This window comes from Diaphorina citri, unplaced genomic scaffold, assembly GCF_000475195.1.
Source record: "Diaphorina citri unplaced genomic scaffold, Diaci psyllid genome assembly version 1.1 scaffold43, whole genome shotgun sequence".
Lineage (NCBI taxonomy): Eukaryota > Metazoa > Arthropoda > Insecta > Hemiptera > Psyllidae > Diaphorina > Diaphorina citri.
This window is the reverse complement of record NW_007377480.1, coordinates 420888-441030: the sequence shown is the minus strand read 5'-3', so window position 1 is coordinate 441030 and position 20143 is coordinate 420888. Positions and strand designations below refer to the sequence as shown.

Sequence of the window (20143 nt, the reverse complement as noted above, 5' to 3'; positions counted from 1 at the left end):
GACTTTTTTGTCATAGTGTATGGACTTTTTGGTCACAGTGTACTGAAATTAGCACATTTTATTGGTTTTCCAGTCGATCCGAATCTATTAATGACATGTTAAACACCCTGTATGCAACTATACAAAGGTCTCTTCCTTCCGTTGAAAATCACCACTTGGAAAACTAGATGGACTTTTTAGTCACACTGTACTGAGATTAGCAAATTTATTGGTTTTATCAGAATCTATTAATAGGCATCATGTTTTGCAAGATAGTAAGATACCATGGGCAAGGTTGATGGTAAAGTCATTTTTCCACTGCCTTGGATGCTTTGGGGCTGAATAGCTGAATTGATAATGATGATGCGAAAAGTCTCATGTGTGCACAGTGCACACTTCTATATTTTTCCTTTCGAGTTTCTATCTGTATTTTATTTAATAAATATCATTATCATCATCATCTTTTTTTTTTTTTTTTTTTTTTTATTAGGGCCTTTAAAACCTTCTGTTCCTGCCCGTGGCGGATTTTATCCTTAACAGATAAGATTCGTTCTCGGAACGTCTGCCATGGCAATCTCCTGTCCTGTCTTCCTTCTCCCTTATCTTTTGGGACGATATGTTTTTTTAACTCCACAGTAATGAAGTGACATTAAACAAACCCCTTTGATTAGTAATACTATAAGAAGACCGATCATCAATAATGCACTCCAAAAATATAAAATTTGACTTAGGTACGGATTCATGTACTATGTAGGTAGGTACCAGTGAACATACTCTGTAAAACGCGCCAAGCTCCACAACGTTCCAAAAAAATTGAAAAAATCCCTATAGATGGGGGTAGTGGTATGTGCCCGAGATAAACCAGGAAGAAAAACCTCAACTCATTATCTCAGTTTGAACTTTTTGGCACTTAGCACATTATTGATGATCGGTCTTCATATTATATTTATTGGAGCAGCAGGAATAGATACTAAACGTCTAAATACTAAAATAAAACAAGAGTATCTATTAATTTTAAAGAGCAAGAATGGAAATTAAATTGCAAATATTTTATCTCCGGATTGATATTTTATGTCTGAATGAGTTACTAGCAACATCGCACATGATTGGTAGGTACCTATCTGGGATCTAGGCATTTCTAAAAACCTTCACAGCCAGCCTAGTTAGTTCAGTGAAGCGCGTTTGCCTTGTAAGCGCTAGGTCGCGATTCTGTTCCTGCCCGTGGCCTTTCAGATACATAACTAATAAAATAACATAGGCAAAAAATAACCATCTCCTTCAAAGTAGAAACTAATTTAACACAGAACGACCGAAGTTTATACGTAACAGACCAAGTTACATAAACCATGTCAACTGCAAATGTCAATACACATAACAAAATTAACAAATTAAGTGATCGGATGTGAAAGAAATACGAACAATAAATTTGTCCGCTTTTAATGTCCTGATTGTCCCACACCTGACTGCTCTCGTCTTGGCGACCAGAAAATTCATCATTCATGAAAATGGTGGTCAACCTAACAACCAAATGTTTCGCAGTGTCGAGGAAATGCGATTTCCTTACGCTGAATCCGACCCAGTTCTTGAAGTTCTCCAACTCTGGTTCCAGCATTTCAAACCAATGCGGTTCTACTACGGCCAGCAGACGAAACTCTTTGGTAAGAAATTGGATTAAGCCCCATAAGTAGTTGATATTTAATTCAATATTTAGATGTACGTAATATGTGTCCCTCAACATAACTTATTAATACTGTTATTACAGTAGTTCTTAGCATTTTCGGTAAGGCCTGCAATGTTGACTCTCTTGAAATGTTGACCAATTCCTCATATTTGTCCAACACCTTTAAATCTTGTAAATCCTTGTGGTAGCTGTCTGTAACTCTAGTTCTAGAATACTGTGGGAATTTCTGTTAGCACCCCAAGACCTCTCTGCAGAGTACCGGATTCTGTCATTTCCATTCCCCACAGAGAACATTTCATCAAGATCCATGCTTATCTGCACGTAACTGATCGTAGGTCGTTGCTATTTCAATATTTTCCCTTCTTGTCTCTGATCATTTCTCGAGTTCCGTTTCAGCAAACGTGATTGGAAACATTAATTAATTCAGAGAAAGGGACCCACGAGTGTTGGGTCTCAGTAAAGAAGAGACACAACTACCAGTTTGAGTTTTGTCAGACCTGACAACCAGTTCTAGCTCAAAGCCCGTGGCTAGTTTTTCTATCACAGAATGCAGCGAAACCGTTTCGTACTGTCGTGTTTTTTGGTTTATTTAATTTCTCAAGTAATTAATTGGTGACTTCATCAGCGTAACTTCACTAAATACTCCTAATACCATTAAATACTCTTACATACCTGTAATCCTGTAGATAAATCTCGAAACTCTTTTGTGTCCGTTCCGGAATTAAAATAGTTGACATTGTCAAGTAGAAGATCGTAACTTGGTATCTTGAACATTCCTAATTTCCTACCTCTGCTATTTAGTTCAGTAAGATTTTAAGCTCATTAGCATTAGCATGGATAAAATTCCTACATGCTTCATGGAATTTCACTGATCGGGTTAGAGAATTCAGAATACAATGATTTTGACCACATATGTACATTGAGATTTGTGTTGTTGAGATTTGTAGTATGGTCTTCGTCAAATATTTTATCCAAATAACGCCTTACTTCTCACCTGCTTCTTTTTCCGTCATATTAATATCTTATCTCACATTTCTTGAATCTTTGCATATGCACATCAGCACAAATGTGATCAATGTACACTCTGTTTGTGATAGCAGCATAGTTGGAATATTTCAGCCTAATTATTATCTGGTACCAAAAATATTCAGCCAGTGCGGTAACCAGTTTAGTTGCTAAGTTTAGAGGGGTACTTCCGAGTTTTCAATATTGATATTCTCATTGTTGAGTCCTTCTTGGTAATTAAATTGTTCTCGAAGAAGAAAATCAATTTAAAACGAGTGGAAAATGGGTATAGACGATAAACTAATGTCCGAGTGTGTGGCGCAGATCAGACAGAAGGAACTGATTGAAAAGGAGGGGCGCTCCATACCAAGTAGCAAGATAAGGGATTACCTGCTTCTACTCAATGACGAGGAATCATCGGAGAATTTCCTTCACAAGAATCCTCGGTTTCTCCAAAGATCAACTGTTGACATCCTTGTCCAGTGGTGTACACGAGTGTACCAGTTCACAAACTATCCCGCTATGTTTCATTCAGCCACCAGACAATGCCTGTATGCCATCTATCTGTTGGACCTGTCAGAGCGGGTCGCCAAAAAACCGCACTTTTGCATTGGGCCATTCTTTGCTTCCCTGCGGAAATCAGAGCTTGAGGACGTCTTCCAGAAGGAACTTACGGCGTTCAGACTTCGGCTGCAAAAGAGTTTTTTGGATCAACTTGTCAGCGAAGTATTAAAATTCAAAGGTGATGCTTCTTCGGATGATTCTTCCAAAACTGAAGCAGATGCTTCGGGTGATTCTTCCGTGTTTTCTTTACCGTTCGGTGACGTGACCACTTCCATACTAGATCCGGTCGAGGTTTACGAGAATCTACCTTCTCCCTTGAAGAAGTGTGCAATGGGTGAGGACATGCACTTATTGGAGAAGGAATTACTGAAGCTTCCATTGGAGGAGGCTAACGCGTTCATGATTCAATTACTACAAGCAGGCCTGGTCACTCCAGTCAGCACTGACCAACATGAAGTTAGAAGTGATGTGAAAGCCAAATCAGCGGAATATGAGGATCTTGAAGATGATAATGACGAGTTGATTTAATGGAAATTGGCATTGGTTTGTGACGGACTCTTTTCAATAAAAGTGTTCATTTAGTCAAGTGAAGACCTATTTTCTTCTTATTTTAGTGTCGTTTATGTCTTGTGTGGGTCTACTATCTCATATGTTACAAACACCTTTGAGTATACTTCGAAACTAGGCCCGAACAGTCTCCAAGCATTCTCAAAGCTAACATGAGATCATAGGCTGATTTAATAGACTATTCTCATTCGAGTAGTATTGAATATCTACCTAACTGAGACGATATCATTTTAAGCTAAGAGGATTGTTAGGTATGAAGTTAGCCATAATTCCATAACCATAATCGTTCTAATGCCTCATACGATTAGTACCTAATACTCGTAAATCCAATTAGTAAATGAATTAGTCTTTTAATTTATCCGTGGTGTTCTAAGCTATACATGACACACTAGGTATGTGTTCGTCAAAAACCAAAAACTGAAAAGTGATTACAAATCCATGCATTTATCCGTGGTGTTCTAAGCTATACATGACACACTAGGTATGTGTTCGTCAAAAACCAAAAACTGAAAAGTGATTACAAATCCATGGTGTTTTCCGATATACAAAAATTGATTTTAAATATTAACTAAGTATAAATATAAAACTTCAAGGAATTGATAAAGCAGATAAATATTTAATAAGTTAACATATGCCTGTAGAAACGGTTAAACCAAATATCCTGAGTCGATATGAATACCCTGGGTGTCAGGGGTTTTCGAATCTGGTTCAAACTCAAACGGTCATGAAAAAGCCGCACCGAAATGTCCGATATTTTGTAAGTATCTCAAATATCAAGCTTTATGTTTTTTTTTTTTTTTTTTTTTTTTTTTTTTTTTTTTAGGTTGTTTTTTTTTTTTGGTCTTTTTTTTTTGACACCTTAATTCCTTAATACAATAAGTAGAGTATCGTACATCGATCAAATATAGGTACTTTGTATTATAGTGCTTTGGACAGGTCTGTAAAAGTTTGAATTGGGAGTACATACGCTGGCTGACATGACTATGTACACAAAAGCCCCACTCTGAGGCTTAGGTGTAGGGGCAAGCAGCCCTAAAAGTTGGATTAAGCTTGTACGAATCTACCTACGTTGGGTTATAAGTTATAACACTTAGTTAATTAGGCCGGTTCTCATCAGAGGATTTACAGTTAATGTTTTCATTTAATCTGTATCGGGACTAGGGAACACACCTGGTTCTTATCACCAGGAATAATAGTACATACACCCGTGTCGTCATTGGCATTGTCCCCTTATCAGTAAAGATATTGGGGAGCTAAATACAGGACTGTGTGACTCGCTCTACCAAATATTCATTGCACACTATGGCCCAAGTGACTAGTTAGGTTCAATATACTGGTGGTTTTAATGAACTGTAAGAGAGAACTTGGAAATAAGGCCTTTACCGGCCTCCCAAAGGACGATAGTTATAAGCGAAATAAACAGACTTGGGCCGGCCATTCACTATCAGGTAGACCTAACAGGTACGCCTGATACCTGATGAGCACACCACACTATCAGGGTATACTTGACATGCGGACCTGTTTAAGGCGTAACCTGTCAGGGTCTACCCTTACAGTAAGTGGCTGGCTTTATGAGAGGTGAACAAACTAAAAGGAAAATAAATCCAGTAAATTAAAACTTACAACTCACTTCGTTCATTCAATAGATAAACAACATATGAATCACCCTGTAAACAAGAGTCTCTTCACAACGTGGAAAAGTATGGACTTTTTTACGCTCATAGTGGTATGGACTTTTTGGTCACAGTGTACTGAAATAGCACATTTTATTGGTTTTTCAGTCGATCCGAATCTATTAATGACATGTTAAACACCCTGTAATGCAACTATACAAAGGTCTCTTCCTTCCGTTGAAAATCACCACTTGGAAAACTAGATGGACTTTTTAGTCACACTGTACTGAGATTAGCAAATTTATTGGTTTTATCAGAATCTATTAATAGGCATCATGTTTGCAAGATAGTAAGATACCATGGGCAAGGTTGATGGTAAAGTCATTTTTCCACTGCCTTGGATGCTTTGGGCGCTGAATAGCTGAATTGATAATGATGATGCGAAAAGTCTCATGTGTGCACCAGTGCACACTTCTAATATTTTTCCTTTCGAGTTTCTATCTGTATTTTATTTAATAAATATCATTATCATCATCATCTTTTTTTTTTTTTTTTTTTCATTAGGCGCTTTAACACCATTGTACAGCTGGTAATGTCTGTAGTGATGAGGGTTTAACCCATCACTTGACGACAAGCTACCAGCCTACTCACATTAAACTTACTCAGCCTTAGTAGGGCCGAAAAGCCAGCATCACGCGATTGCCCGGATGGTCACCCATCCAGGTACCACGCGAAACGTTACTTAACTTCGGTGATCTATTGGAAACTGGTGCATTGAACGTGCTATCTCATCCGCTGGCTTTCTTTTCTCACAAACCAGACGTCCCTGACGTGACGTTATTGTTGCCACTTTGTTTTCATGTATTATGAGAAAACGCCATAACAGCTCTGATCCCAACTTGGGTGTTATCATGGAGATTTCTACAATGATATTTCTGGTGAATGATACTGTGTACTGCTCGGTGCTCGGCCCACGCCTGTGTACCCCACGCTGGTTCTGAGCTAAGCTTGGACTCTGAATTGGCAAAAAAAAAAAAAAAAAAAAAAAAAAAAAAAAAAAAAAAAAAAAAAATCACAAAAAGAAAAAAAAGGGGGGAAAGCTCCCTTCGTGGGGGGGCGATAGTTGTGACGAAAAACAGGGCTGGTCAAGCTATAGATTAATGGCTCAATTAGTTCATAGATTTTATTCTTTTAGAGAGGGTTGATAACGAACCTTATCTGTTTGGTATAATGTTCGCCCTGGTATTTATCGAACTCACCCCCTAGCGCTTACAAGGCAGGAGCGTCACCTTCCAAGCTTACCAGGCCACAGGCCGGCCATGAGGCATTTATACGGAAAGTACAAACTCCCTTGAATGTTGCTAATCTTTTCCCCTGTTAATCAAGCGTGCCGGGAGGCGCGCGGACGTCAAGAGTTCGAAGTGCCGCACACCGCCCGGCCTATATTGACACAAAACAGATTTTCATAATTTTCGGCATTTTCAAATCATCAAAACAACAGAAAAACAGACTATTTTTTGCCTGAGCCCATGCCTGTTGCAAGCCACATTGTACTCTGTATTACATTTCCATTTTGACTATTACTATGTCTTTCCATTGGTCTTCCTCTCTGCTCTCCATGCTCATAGTGACATTGAGTGGTGACCAGTTTTGTTGATTTCTCACTTGACAAGTTTACATAACCATTGCACTCGGGTTATGATGTTGTTAGGGATCTCCGAGTTGCGTCTTGCGTCCCGAATGATAATAGAATAAAATGTTGCTTCAAACCATCTGCAGAACTTTTTCTGATTGCCACCAATAAGATAAGAATAGCCATGATGATCGCCAACATTCGGAACGGATATAGACTCAAAGAAGAAGAATAGAACTGAGATGACACTTTAATCTTGCAGTCTAAACAGGTAGCCTGCAAAAAAACATTCATAAATGATCTTTTTGAGCTTTATGTGGAAAGAACTTAAATGATCATATGACCAACTTTTTATTTAGGGGATTATTGCGGATGACTTTTATTACGCAAACCGGATGGTTTTCGGTTCTCGGACACAACTGGTGTTCCTCCAATGTTACTAGCGTAATCCGATTATTGCGGATGACTTTTATTACGCAAACCGGATGGTTTTCGGTTCTCGGACACAACTGGTGTTCCTCCAATGTTACTAGCGTAATATAATAGAGCCCTTGTCATACACTTCTAGTATGACGTTCACTATTGCAAATGTTTACTTTGCACATTATGCAACGTGTGATGTAGATTTTTTTAAACGTATTTATGAGAAATACATCGACAAAGAATTCATAGAATTTATGTTCCTCCATTGAAGAGAACGTCTAGAGGGGACATAAAACAACAAATTTATTGTGTCATATAATGTCATAAATTCATAATCACAACTTACTATGTGAATATGTGTTTGTAATGCAATATTGGAAAATGCGATAGTGGGTACCTTTCATTACACCTAATCGCTTGAGCGAGGATCAATCCTAGCCAATTATTCTATAAACGATTCTTTTGGTGTTCAATGGAGCTTAGGCATAAAATTAAACAAGAATTTTCCATCAAACTGGATAGGAAGATCCTTAGGGAAGGAATTTTATTTTCACTGAGATGAAGCTGATGAAGCTCGGTGTTACCTTATATGTGCATCTTCTTTGCATTCATTGCAGCATTATCTAGGAATTTAAGGGTCTTTTCAGTGATATCTCAGCAAGACAAACAGGATCAAATGACTGAAGACAAGGAGTTTAAACATATTTTGAAGATGGTGCAGGAATTCCCTGATTTATTAATGGTGTTTCAGAAGATGATGCTTTTTAAAATAATAATCAAGTTAACTTATATACTCCCCTCTATTTATAATGGAACAATGTGTTCTAAGCTGACAGTCTAAAAAAGGTCAGTGTTCCATTTTTATAACCTGTCCTAATTTTGTATCGTCGTTCCACTTTTCAGAAAGTCGATCCGGAGCTCATCTTCACCAAACAGGAGCGGATAGGCAAGGGCTCATTCGGCGAAGTGTTCAAAGGCATCGACAATCGTACCCAGCAAGTGGTGGCCATCAAGATCATCGACCTAGAAGAGGCCGAGGATGAAATCGAAGATATTCAGCAGGAGATCATGGTCCTGTCCCAATGTGATAGTCCTTACGTTACCAAATATTTCGGCTCATACCTCAAAGTAAGTTTTTTCCGCTAATAAACTCAATCTAGCCAGCCTAGTTAGCTTAGTTGGTAGTGCGTCTGCGTTGTAAGCGCTAGGCCGCGGGTTCGATTCCCGCCCGGGGCGGATTTTATCCTGATGGGATAATGTTCGTTCTCGGAACGGCTGGCTTTCTCCTATCCTGTCTTCCTTCTCTCTCCGATTTCGGGACGATAAGACCATAGCGTTTACAGTTCCCTCTGTCAAACTCTTAAAAAAAAAAAAAAAAGTTCTGGGCTGTTTTAACATAAATATTGTGGTTCTGGCTTACTATTATATTTATATCATGTTTGTCTTATCTTTATGTAAGGGTAGCTCTTTATACTTAAACCCAAGTATTTTTTAAATCCTGTAAAGCTGTGTTTATACTGATAGTTATTAGGATCAACTTTTAAATTTACCATTATACAGAATATAAAAAAAAAAAAAAAAAAAAAAAAAAAAAAAAAAAAAACTCAATCTAGCCAGCCTAGTTCACGTGGAGAGTTGTTGTTGTAGCGGCTTTACCTCTAGCCGAATGGTGATGGCTAATTAAGAAAATATAAACATAAAAAAAGATGTTTGGTAGAGGGAACTGTAACTCCCAAGGTCTTTTCGTCCCAAAATGGAAGACAAGGAAGACAGGATAGGCAAAAGCTAGCCGTTCGGAGAACGAATATTATCCGTTCAGGATGAAATCCGCCCCGGCCGAAAATCGAATCTTTATAAATACTCATACTTCCTTACATACCTACCCACCCATCCATTTGAAAAAATATGACATAATGCCATTCTGTCAGTAGGTAACAATGCCAATTCTTGTCTCGTGTGATGAATTGTAGACGACCTAAAAATAAATACTAATCCAGTAACATCGAGTGCTGACGTTATTCTCGCTCCCTTCTCTTATTTTCTTACCTTAATTACTTCACATAATGTGTCCCTCCCCCTCCTCCTCGTTCTATTACCTAATTACTCATAATACCTGTCTCTCCTGTAATTATTTTCCAACAGTGGTGTCTCTGGCATGGAAGCTAGGGATAGGGAAGCCTCCTTTCCTTTCTACGATTTTTTTTCTCACCCCCCCCCCCCCTTATCCCCCTCTCGCTCGGGCCGTTCGAAAAAAAAAATCTGGTCGTGGGCCCTTAGAGCCCGTTCCCACTGGTCGTTCGAAAAAAAAAATCGTGTCGTGTGTAGTGGAAACACTCTCAGTTAAATTGCAGGACATTCGGGTAGAAAATCGGATGAAACTCACGACAAGTGGGAACAGGGTCTAACTTACCATTCATTCATTGTGGCGCCATCGTAGTCGATGGTTGCCAGATTGATGTTGACACTCTCGTTTTGAAGAGGTCTCTGTGGCCAGATAGAATAGAATATACCCTGCTTATACTGCCAGAATGAGACTGAAATCGTTCGTTGCCCACCATCAACAAAAATTTGTTCTCGTTTTTCGATTGCAAATAATTTAACGCGTTACTTTCTGATGTTCTTGTGTTGACCCAGCACCTAAATGGGAAGTAGAATAGAATATACCCTGCTTATACTGCCAGAATGAGACTGAAAAGTCCCTTTTCTCCCGCAGTCTATACCTACAAGGTCTTATGAATTTGGTATAGTAATTTTTAAATTTGAATTAAAAGTTTATAAAAAGACCCTTGCTTAACTTGAACAAAAAAGAAAAAAAAATATATTTAATACTAAAACTAAAAGAAGAGAACAAGAGAAAGAAAAGGAGAAATAAAGTGTAATAATTGGTTTAAAGTGTGAAGTGATGTGTTGCTCAGCCATTCCTTGATGTTATCCATCCACAGTATCCTTGGTCGGTCACGTGACCTTGCTTCATCTATTTGTCCCTTCTATAACATCCTAACTTACCGTGAGGTGACCCCTCATCTCCAAATAGTAAGTCATCATTCAACCTGGATTCTAAGACCACCAGCAGATCGGCATACTGTGTATGAGTTTATAACCTCCCCTATTGAAAAATCTCATGGCACGCCTCTGATTTTCAATACTTCCTTGCTTCATTTTTCCTCGCTTTCTATGTTTCAAGCGAGATAGCTCCTCTTCTCCCTCCTCTCCAGTTTCTTACTTGAAGTTGCACTTGCTTGGATTCCGTTCGACGTCAGAGGTCTGCGAACTAGAATAGAATGGAGTAAAGAATAATAGAATAGAATAGAACAGAAAGAATGATTTAGAAAGAATAGAATATACTATACACCTTGTTACCAACCTCAGTGGTGCAGTGGTTAGCGTGGTGGACTTCGGATCTGAAGGTTGGTGGTTCGAGTCCAAGTCAAGTCAAAAAATTTAGCGTAGTGCATTAAGCATGGAACGACATTTGTGACAAGCATTTATGCTTAACACAAATAAAAATTCCTACCTTCCTTACTACACCTTGTTTACACTGCCAGCCACTCACTATCAGGTAGACCTGACAAGTACACATGATCAGGTCCGCTTGTCAGGTCTACCTGATTTTGAGTGGCTGGCCTAAGACTGAAAAGTCCGTTTTCACAACGCAGTCTAAACAAGGTCTGATATGTTTGATTGGTTAGTTCACTCTTTTTAAACAAGATGAAATCTTGTCTGGTCTGGAATCTGATGGACTGCTAGTAGAAATCTCAATAAAACCACAAACTAGCTTAATAGCTTTACTTATATTGACCTTAGTTAGCTTTTGGAGGAAAAAAAAAATGTTGTAAATAAGTAATGATGCACAATTATGTACATACATACGTAGGAACGTAGGCATAGCTGTGTAATTCAATGATTCATAATCATAATAGAAGGAGAAAAAAAAAAAAAAACAAGTTATAATTTTACTGGTAATATATGGTAGTACATATAGTAGATAATAATTAGGAAAAAAAGTAAAAAGTTTTAATTTGAATGGTAATATAGACTTGGTTCGAACAGTGGTAAGTGGTTTGCTGTTATCAGAACTGGTTTCGTTATCAAGAGGAGTAGGTAGTCTGTGGTCAGTCAGTCCAATTAAGTGTTTATCTGAAATCTCTAATTCGAATCACTCGCTGATTTTTTATTATAATCATTATTTTGCATTCTTTGAGTGCTGACCAATCTTGGACTTTTTTTTTGTTGTAATTATTTGACATCTCATTTAGTTTGAAGCTTTTGAGAGAGGTTTAGTGTTTACCAAATTCTCAATTACTTTGATAGGGGTCACTGTGTAACTGCTAAGGTTTTTAGTGACAGAGGTCTGGCTTTTTATTCGGTGACAAGCTGCCCGACTCCTCACATTAACCTCGCCCTGAGTGAGGTCGGGAAAAGCCAACAGTGTGTTATTTATCCGATTGTTACTCATCCGGATACCAACCCCGCGCACTGTTGCTTCACTTAAGTGATCTATTGGGATCTGGTGTAATCAACGTGTTGTTGCCATCGCCGCTAGCTCTCTCCATAGGATCACCATTCATGTAATTCCAAAGCACGCTCTTCAAATACTCGTATACATATAAAACAAGCAAGTTTTCTGGCACACACCTACCATCTAAAATTTTCCCATACACCTAAATTTAATTACAGTCATCTAAATCCGGTCCAATTACGTCTGTATTGTTCTGAACGTTTCTTCCATGCATTGCATCATATTGTAGTCATATATCGGAGCTTAATATCATTGACAATACTGATATACAGTATCAGCAAGAACGGAAGGGTAGTTTGATTTATGACACCTTACATCGTACATCACAGTAAACAATACTTGTCTTGTCATATACAGGGGGTACCCACGCATGTGTGTGTTCTTTTTAGTAGGGTTCTCCAGAAGGAGCTCTTCCACGCAACCACTTTAATTTCGTTTAATCGTCTATTTGTTCCATTCCAAACAACAGTTTCAAATTTGGCTAATCAAAGATTTTCGGATGAAATATGTATAAAAATGTTACTTAAACACACAAAAGGGAATTTTCGAATGTAATGAGTTCAGTTGTGCTAGTCGCGCCTCTAGCGGCCCCTTTATGATGTTTAGGGATTGACTGATTGACAACTTACTCTTTATCCTCATACATCACCCTGTATTTGGTAATAAACACCATTTATGTTATTATTTCCGGATATTCGAGTTGCTATATGGCATAAACGTCACAAAAGTAATCTGTCCCGATCAGGCGAAGCTTTGTGGTTCCGTGAACGTCAAGGGGGAGGGATGGTTTTCATTATTACCAGTTTATAGAATATACTTTATTTTCCCTGCTGTGATAGGATTTAATCCCTGTTTGGCAAGAGAGTCCTTGCTCACTTTCAAGTAGCTTTAATTAGATTGGTCGCTCTTAATGAGCAGGATCATAATCAAACGTAAGAGCTTAAAATTAGTTTACAGTACTTTAGAGGGAGCTATAACTGCTAAGGTCTTATCATCCCGAACTCGAAGAGAGAAGGAAAACAGGATAGGAGAAAGCCAGCCGTTCCGAGAACGAACCTTATCCGTTCAGGATAAAATCCACCCCGGGTGGAAATCGATCTCGCGGATTACGTACAAGGCAGACGCGCTACCAACCAAGTTACCTAGGCTGGCTAGTTTAACTCTTGGATTAAACAATCTGATTTGTCGATTTCAAACGTTTTTGCCAATCAGATTTGGTTATTCCAAGAGTTAAACTAAGTTTAAACTCACATTGTGGTCTTGGCCACAAGTGATATAAGGTGGTACTTAGGTGTGGTATAGACATTCAGACTCTACTTGTATTAGTCTGGCGCTTTTACGTCATCGTAATCTGATTCTACATGACATGGAACTAATTAATAACGAGTAATTAGGTAAATCCAAAGATGGCCGTAAACTAAACATCATTATCGCTACCATCCTCTTCATTCTAATCAAGAAATCGTATTATTCATGGGGGAATTATTCTCACATAGGGGGAATTATTCCCCTATCCCAGCCGAGGTATGGAATATTATCCTCATTATAATTTGAGAATTTCACCCCAATAATAGTAGGAGCCTACTGCTGGAGGAAAGGGACTTTTTAGTCCTATGCGAGCAATATAAATAAGCACTATTACTTATTATTATTATTATCACTAAAGTTAAGTATCGTTGTGCGTGGATGGTATCCGAATGGGTGACGATCTGGGCAATTATCATCTGCTGGCTTTTCCTGATCCTACTCAGAGTGGGTGTTTAAATGTGAGGACTCACATCTATGCTGTCTTCTGTCAAATGGTACTGAAGAGTCAACTTGGTTAAGCATACTAATTCATCAATCCATAGCTCTGATAAACTCTGATTAGTTTGAGTGCACTCACGAAATTACATTTCCTCAAATTCAGAGTGAAATTTGGTTCAATAAACCAAATCAACAAAAAAAGATTATATTATTAATGCCAATTTATTTATGCTAATTCAGAATGCAGACCGAATATAATATCCGTGTCCTCCAGAGGTTAGCTTTTTTATTATTATTAGATCTAGGTCATCTGTTAATCTAAATTTAATTTTAAGGAGATAACGGCCAAAATCTCGTTTCAGCCTCTAGGCCTCTACACTTCGTCTTGTTTTAGGTTTCAATAAAAATTAACGCAACATAATTATTCTCTTTCCCAATTATGGTGCTCCAACTAATAAAAATAAATTAATTTTATCTTCTTGGTGTCTCCAACCAATATAACTTTATTGTACTTATTTTCTCATTTTCCTATAAGTATAACTACCATCTCTTTCTTCTTTAATTTTGCAGGGCACCAAGCTATGGATCATCATGGAGTACCTGGGCGGAGGGTCCGCCTTGGATCTGATGAAGGCAGGCAACTTTGAGGAGATGCATATTGCCGTTATTCTACGGGAAGTGCTCAAGGGACTCGACTATCTGCATAGCGAGCGAAAGCTACATAGGGATATTAAAGGTACGGCACACAAAAAGCCCACTCCGAGGCTTAGGTGTAGGGGCAAACAGCCCTAAGGATGGGTTAGGCTTCTACGAAAGGCAGGACTAGGTACAAGCTTCTATGTATAATAAAAGAATGAATATGGACGTACTCGTAATATAGTTGACTATCTTGGACTTTTATAGTCTATATTTTTTCTGTGTCATATTCCAAGAAAGTATGAAATCTTATGCGGACCACTCACGCTCAGACCGTTAGACCTGAGAAGTACACCTGATCAGGTCCGACTGTCAGGTATACCTGATTATGTGTGAGCTCATCAGGTATCAGGTAGACCTGACCGCCGGACCTGATCAGGTGTACCCGTCAGGTCTGCCTGATAGTGAGTGGTTGGCCTTAGACAGTCGGAAAGATTTTTCCGCCACGCACTTTCCGACGTCTGACAGATCTATTTCGGATAGTCGCGAGTCAGTGCTGTTCGAATCTTACGATGATGGTTTCCTTGTTTTCAGCGGCCAATGTGTTACTTAGTGAAATGGGGGACGTGAAGCTGGCGGACTTTGGTGTCGCTGGCACACTCACCAACACGACTAGCAAGAGGAACACATTTGTCGGCACACCCTTCTGGATGGCGCCCGAAGTCATCAAACAGTCCGCCTATGATTCCAAGGTAAGTGTCCAAGCCACACAATTAATTCTAAAATTGTCACTTAGACATTCCAATTCACCAATTACGTTAAGCAATATGGACTAAAAAGTAAAAAAAAAAGACTGGCAGTTCGTCAAAGGGTTCTCTCTGATTTTAAAGAACAATCACAAGGCCTCACGAAGGTTGACTGCAGTTCAGGACGAGCCTATTAAATATGGCTAAAGACCATCAGACCGGTGCGGTGGCGGTGTATGACTGATACAAAAAGCCGCCTTTTCTCTTTACTCTGTCTGTCATCATCATTTGGCGAAAGCTAAAGCCGCTATAATGCAATCACATCTTCTTGAGGTTAACTGTATCCCTTCTCTATTTCCTCAGGCGGATATTTGGTCACTAGGAATCACTGCAATAGAATTAGCCAAGGGAGAACCTCCTAATTCCGAACTACATCCGATGCGCGTCCTCTTCCTCATCCCCAAGAACAATCCTCCTCAGCTGACTGGCAACTATACCAAACAGTTCAAGGAGTTTGTCGAGGCCTGTCTCAATAAAGACCCAGAGAATGTAAGTAGAAACTGCCCTGGTTGTCCGATCAAGTTAAAAGAAGTACCAAAGGTTTTATTCTGGTTCCACCCGACCTTTGGCGACTATTTCGAAAATGGGACTTCAAAAGATAAAACACCGCCCCAAATTTCAGCTTCTCATCTTGAGCCGTTTTAAAGATACTCAGCCTTTACGGAACTTTTTAAACACTGTATAAGATACTGATAGATTCCGACTTGACTTATGAAGATTTAAGTATCTTGAAAAGAAAGAGACAAGTAACTTATACTCATCACAGGGAGTGAAGAGTATAAGTATAAGTCACAACTGTGAAGATTATAAGTTACTTTTGTTCTTGTTTTGATTGTATAAGACCTTGTTTAGACTGCGAGAGTAAAGGGACTTACCACTCCTATGCTAGGAGCATTGAAAGGTATTATCTATATTCTATCCTCCCCTCTGTGTTCTTGCAGAGACCCACGGCCAAGGAGCTGCTCAAGTTCCCGTTCATTCGGAAAGCCAAGAAGAACGCCTACCTGATCGACCTCATCGACCGCTACAAGAAGTGGAAGAACTCGCGAAACGAAGAGAGCGAAACGGAAAGCGAAACTTCGGACAACGAAGATTCCATCAAAACCGATGGGGATCTGGACGAGCCTTGGATTATGACGGTAAAAGGCAAGATGCCCAATGAGTATGGATCCAGTCCGAACAAGAAGAGTGGAGGAATGAACGGCGCGGACAACATTGTCAACAATAACAACTTGAACAACAACAATAATCACGCCACGTTCATTAGCTCCAGTGAGAAATCACATTCGGTAAGTTTATCATGACGGACCTCAAGTCCTGGCTTTCTCCTATCCTCTCTTCGATTTCGGGATGATTAGTCCTCCGCTGTTTCAGTTCTTTCTATCAAATCTGAGTGTCCGAGGGTTTCACACGTTCCCCAATAATCAATGTTACGCGTCGTTCGTATTAGAATGGGTGACAATTTTGGCAATCGCGTCCTGCTAGATTGTGATTGTTGTAACGTAGTGCATACAGCTTGTAGATAGTCCAAGGATTTGACTGTACCTCAAATCTAGGTGACTTTGTCGATCCATTTCTTAGATCACTTTTTTTAGCAACCACCAAATGTAATGCCTACTAAACGATATCGATTTTTGGGTGTCAATAATTTATCTCGATTTCCTCATTGTGTTTACAGCCGGCACGTCCCCTCTCCATAGCGCCAGGACCCCCTAGCTCCGCCCAAGAGAAGAGAAACTCCATGACCCGCTCCGACTCCGGGGAACACAAGTCCAATCCTACCTCTCCCGATCGGGAGAAACACAAGATCGGCTCCCCCGAGAGGGAGAAACTGAAAATAGGATCTCCCGACAGGGAGAAACTTAAATCCCCCGACAGGGAAAAGCACAAGATAGGATCGCCAGACCGAGAGAAGAACAAGATAGGATCCCCGGACAAGAAGCAACAGACGAGAGGAAGTCCTGTGAAAGCCTCAGCCCGATCCCCGTGTCTCAGCTTCCTCATATACCCGCTCATATCAGAGGTAAACACTTGACTATCAACATTACCTTTAACCTCTTCTATACTGCCTTGAAGGAATGCCACGCTTTGCCCTGGCAGTGTATAGCAATGCTATAGCATCCCATTCTTAAATAATAGAAAGTAAAAAAAGTACCTTTAACTATGTTCAATTCAAACTACCGATGCAGAGTCTTGGTCAAGTCCGTTATTATGATGCAATCAAAAAATGTACTTATATTTGGTGCTAATTTTTATGCATATACCAAGGTTTAACTCTCTTTTCTGCACTCTAATCGATAAATTATCTCTTCCCACAGTTACAACGAAGACACCACTACACGTCCAATAATCGCACCTCGAACAGCGGAGCAGATTCCTCTCACAAAGCTGACGCCATTGAAGAACTGAAGAACGCCTTCGACCTGGCCGAAAGGTCAGCGCCGGGAATTTCCGGCCAATTCGTCAAGGAGGTTGTGCACAAGCTACTGCCAGCCATGTCCGAAGCCCGGGTCAATTCTGTGGTGGACAAAATGATTCGGTAGATCCCATCCCAGAGTGCGTTTGGATTTTGGATTAAAGCAGGGTGGTGTGCTGGGGCCCTCGATTCGTCTCCCCTGTTGAATGTTTTTAAGAAGTTAGTCTGTATATTGATGAATTCAATGTTTGCAAATGCAAGAGATGTTGACTTTTAGGATCAGTTGCTTATTAGCTCATTTGTTGAGCTTGCTGTTGTGGTTATGTACCGGGTTGAGATGAGCTCGGACTAGGTGAGACAGGATATTGTTTCTACAGTTTGGAATGGGAGTGGTAACTGAAAAACAAGGCAAGTTTAGCAACCTTGCCTTCCCCAACCCGGTTTTTCAAGAAGTTAATGTGTATATTGATAAATTTAATGTTTATAAATGAGAGATGTTTACTTTTAGGATCAGTTGCTTATTAGATCAAGTGATTTTATGAAGAATTTTCGAGCTTTTATGGAAAAAAGTGAAGGATGCCATAGTTGATAAGACTTCTATGAATAGCCACGTTTGATTTTTATATTTGCTAAAGGTTGGTTGGTGTTTTTTACATTAATAATGAATATGCCAAGTTGTTTCCTTTTGCACAATGAAGGGGGCTGATGATGACTGATTGTAGCAAATAAAAGAGGAAATTGACAAGTAGGAAATTCTTACCTACAATTTTTTTTCATTTATTATTATTATTTATTTTTTTTTAGATCAATTTCCTCAATTTTTGTGCCAATAAAGTATAAATTTTAGAGGAATGGAAGGCTTTTGTATGTGCCGATTAATGGTGCAATAAGTTTTGTTACTCTCCTGACTGTGTACAAATTGTACAATGTAAAGGTGATCTTCCTGCTCTGGTGAGGACAGAAGCTCTAGAAGTTTTTTTTAATATACATAAGATAGCGAATTTCTTTTTTAGGGGGACGAGTGAAAAGAATGAAATAATTAAAATAGTTCATCGCAGGTAATTTGCTAGTTGCTTGGGTAGGTAACTACTTGCACTTGCTAGGGCAATGGGGGTGAAAGGTTACAATATATCTGAGGTGAATAGATGACAGATCCCCCAAAGCTATTACGTGTAATAGGTGTACCTATTGGGACTGAAAAAAAAAAAAAATCTTCAAGGGGAAAAATGCATTAAGGCAGAAATATTCTTTGGTTTAATGAGTACATAGACTCTTCTTGTTATAATATTTTTAAGTATATTTTTCTAAGTTAAAATGTATTTTTACCTACACTTATCCATGTGTTTATTCAAATTTCAATTATCAATTTCCTATGGTTGTACACCAGCGCGGAGTGTATTCAATTTTCTGAGAGCAATTGAGTGGCTACTAGCTACTTGTATGTTAGTAGGTCAGAGAAATGAATGCATTACTGTTATTAAAGGAACGTGTTAATTTAGGATGTAATTTATGCATTTCGATTAAGATCCTTACATGGAATTAGCATTATATGAAAAGAATAGTACCCAAAAAAAGTAGCAAAAAGATTGTTTTCCCTTATTTATACTGGATTTACCTGTTGATTTAATAAATAATTATGAGGGGTACACTACCTTGAACAAGGTATGAAATTTGAAAAAATGCTAAGGATAAAATAAATTGAATTGAGTAGGTCGCTTTCTCAACAATCTAATTCAAAAACAAAATATCTATGACTAGGTATAATCCGTAGGCGATTTTTTCAATGTTTTTGATATCTGATTTTCTGTTCATGCATTGACAATATTTTACGGGAAGAAAACATGCAACCCATTAGAGATTTTCTCTTCCTTTTTTACAAGTTGATATTTCAACTTGGGGTAAATGGAGAAAGCTCTAGGACTTGATTATCAATTACTCACAAGGCTGAGTACTCTTGCATGCTACACATGACATGCTTGGTCGCGCTCACTCGTTTACTTATCGCCATGCTCATCATTGCTTAGCTTGAGTGCTCTATCAAGACATCTTAGGTATATCTAACGTTCCAAATATTCCTCCTTTTCCAAAAAAGTACTTGAACTGAAATCAGATTTGACCGAATACCTATTGCTCTATTTCTTTGTACAAACATATTTTTGATTGTAGAGTCTAATATATTTATTAATATTTTATTTTCTTGTTAATTTTTTTTCCTCTTACCATTATTACTTGTAAAAAATATGTATTCCATAAAAGAAATAATAAAATGAAAATCTATCTCACTTTCACTGTCTGAAACAGTAGTCCTTGTTCTTAATTTTATCTTTGACTTTAAGAAGCTTGACAACCACTAGACCTCCTTGTTTTTCTTGGTATTTTACCCTCCATTTGACTATCCACCTCAATTTAAACCCACCCAGCCTGAGTAGGGCTGAGATAAGGTAGCAGTAGGTGCATGATTGCCCAGATACCTACTACACACAACGTTTCTTAACTTCACTTTACCCTGTGGCTATTACAAGGAAGTATGTAAAGGAATTCTTGCCCTTGAAGTG

The 20143-nt window shown here is 38.8% G+C and overlaps 1 protein-coding gene across 2 annotated transcripts; it reads left to right on the top strand.

Moving 5' to 3' along the window:
- The first annotated feature begins 1253 nt into the window (after nt 1-1253).
- On the top strand, nt 1254-19810 carry LOC103514289 (serine/threonine-protein kinase 26). 2 transcript variants are annotated; one of them, XM_008479161.3, is made up of 8 exons: nt 1254-1637; nt 8369-8593; nt 14301-14466; nt 14961-15118; nt 15476-15661; nt 16114-16461; nt 16851-17195; nt 17491-19810. In XM_008479161.3, the coding sequence occupies exons 1-8, from the start codon at nt 1479-1481 to the stop codon at nt 17713-17715; spliced, it is 1812 nt and encodes a 603-aa protein (XP_008477383.1). In that variant the 5' UTR covers nt 1254-1478; the 3' UTR covers nt 17716-19810. The 2 variants fall into 2 exon arrangements, with proteins under 2 accessions (XP_008477383.1, XP_026683142.1); XM_026827341.1 differs by lacking the exon at nt 1254-1637 and adding an exon at nt 4413-4553.
- Nucleotides 19811-20143: the final 333 nt, after the last annotated feature.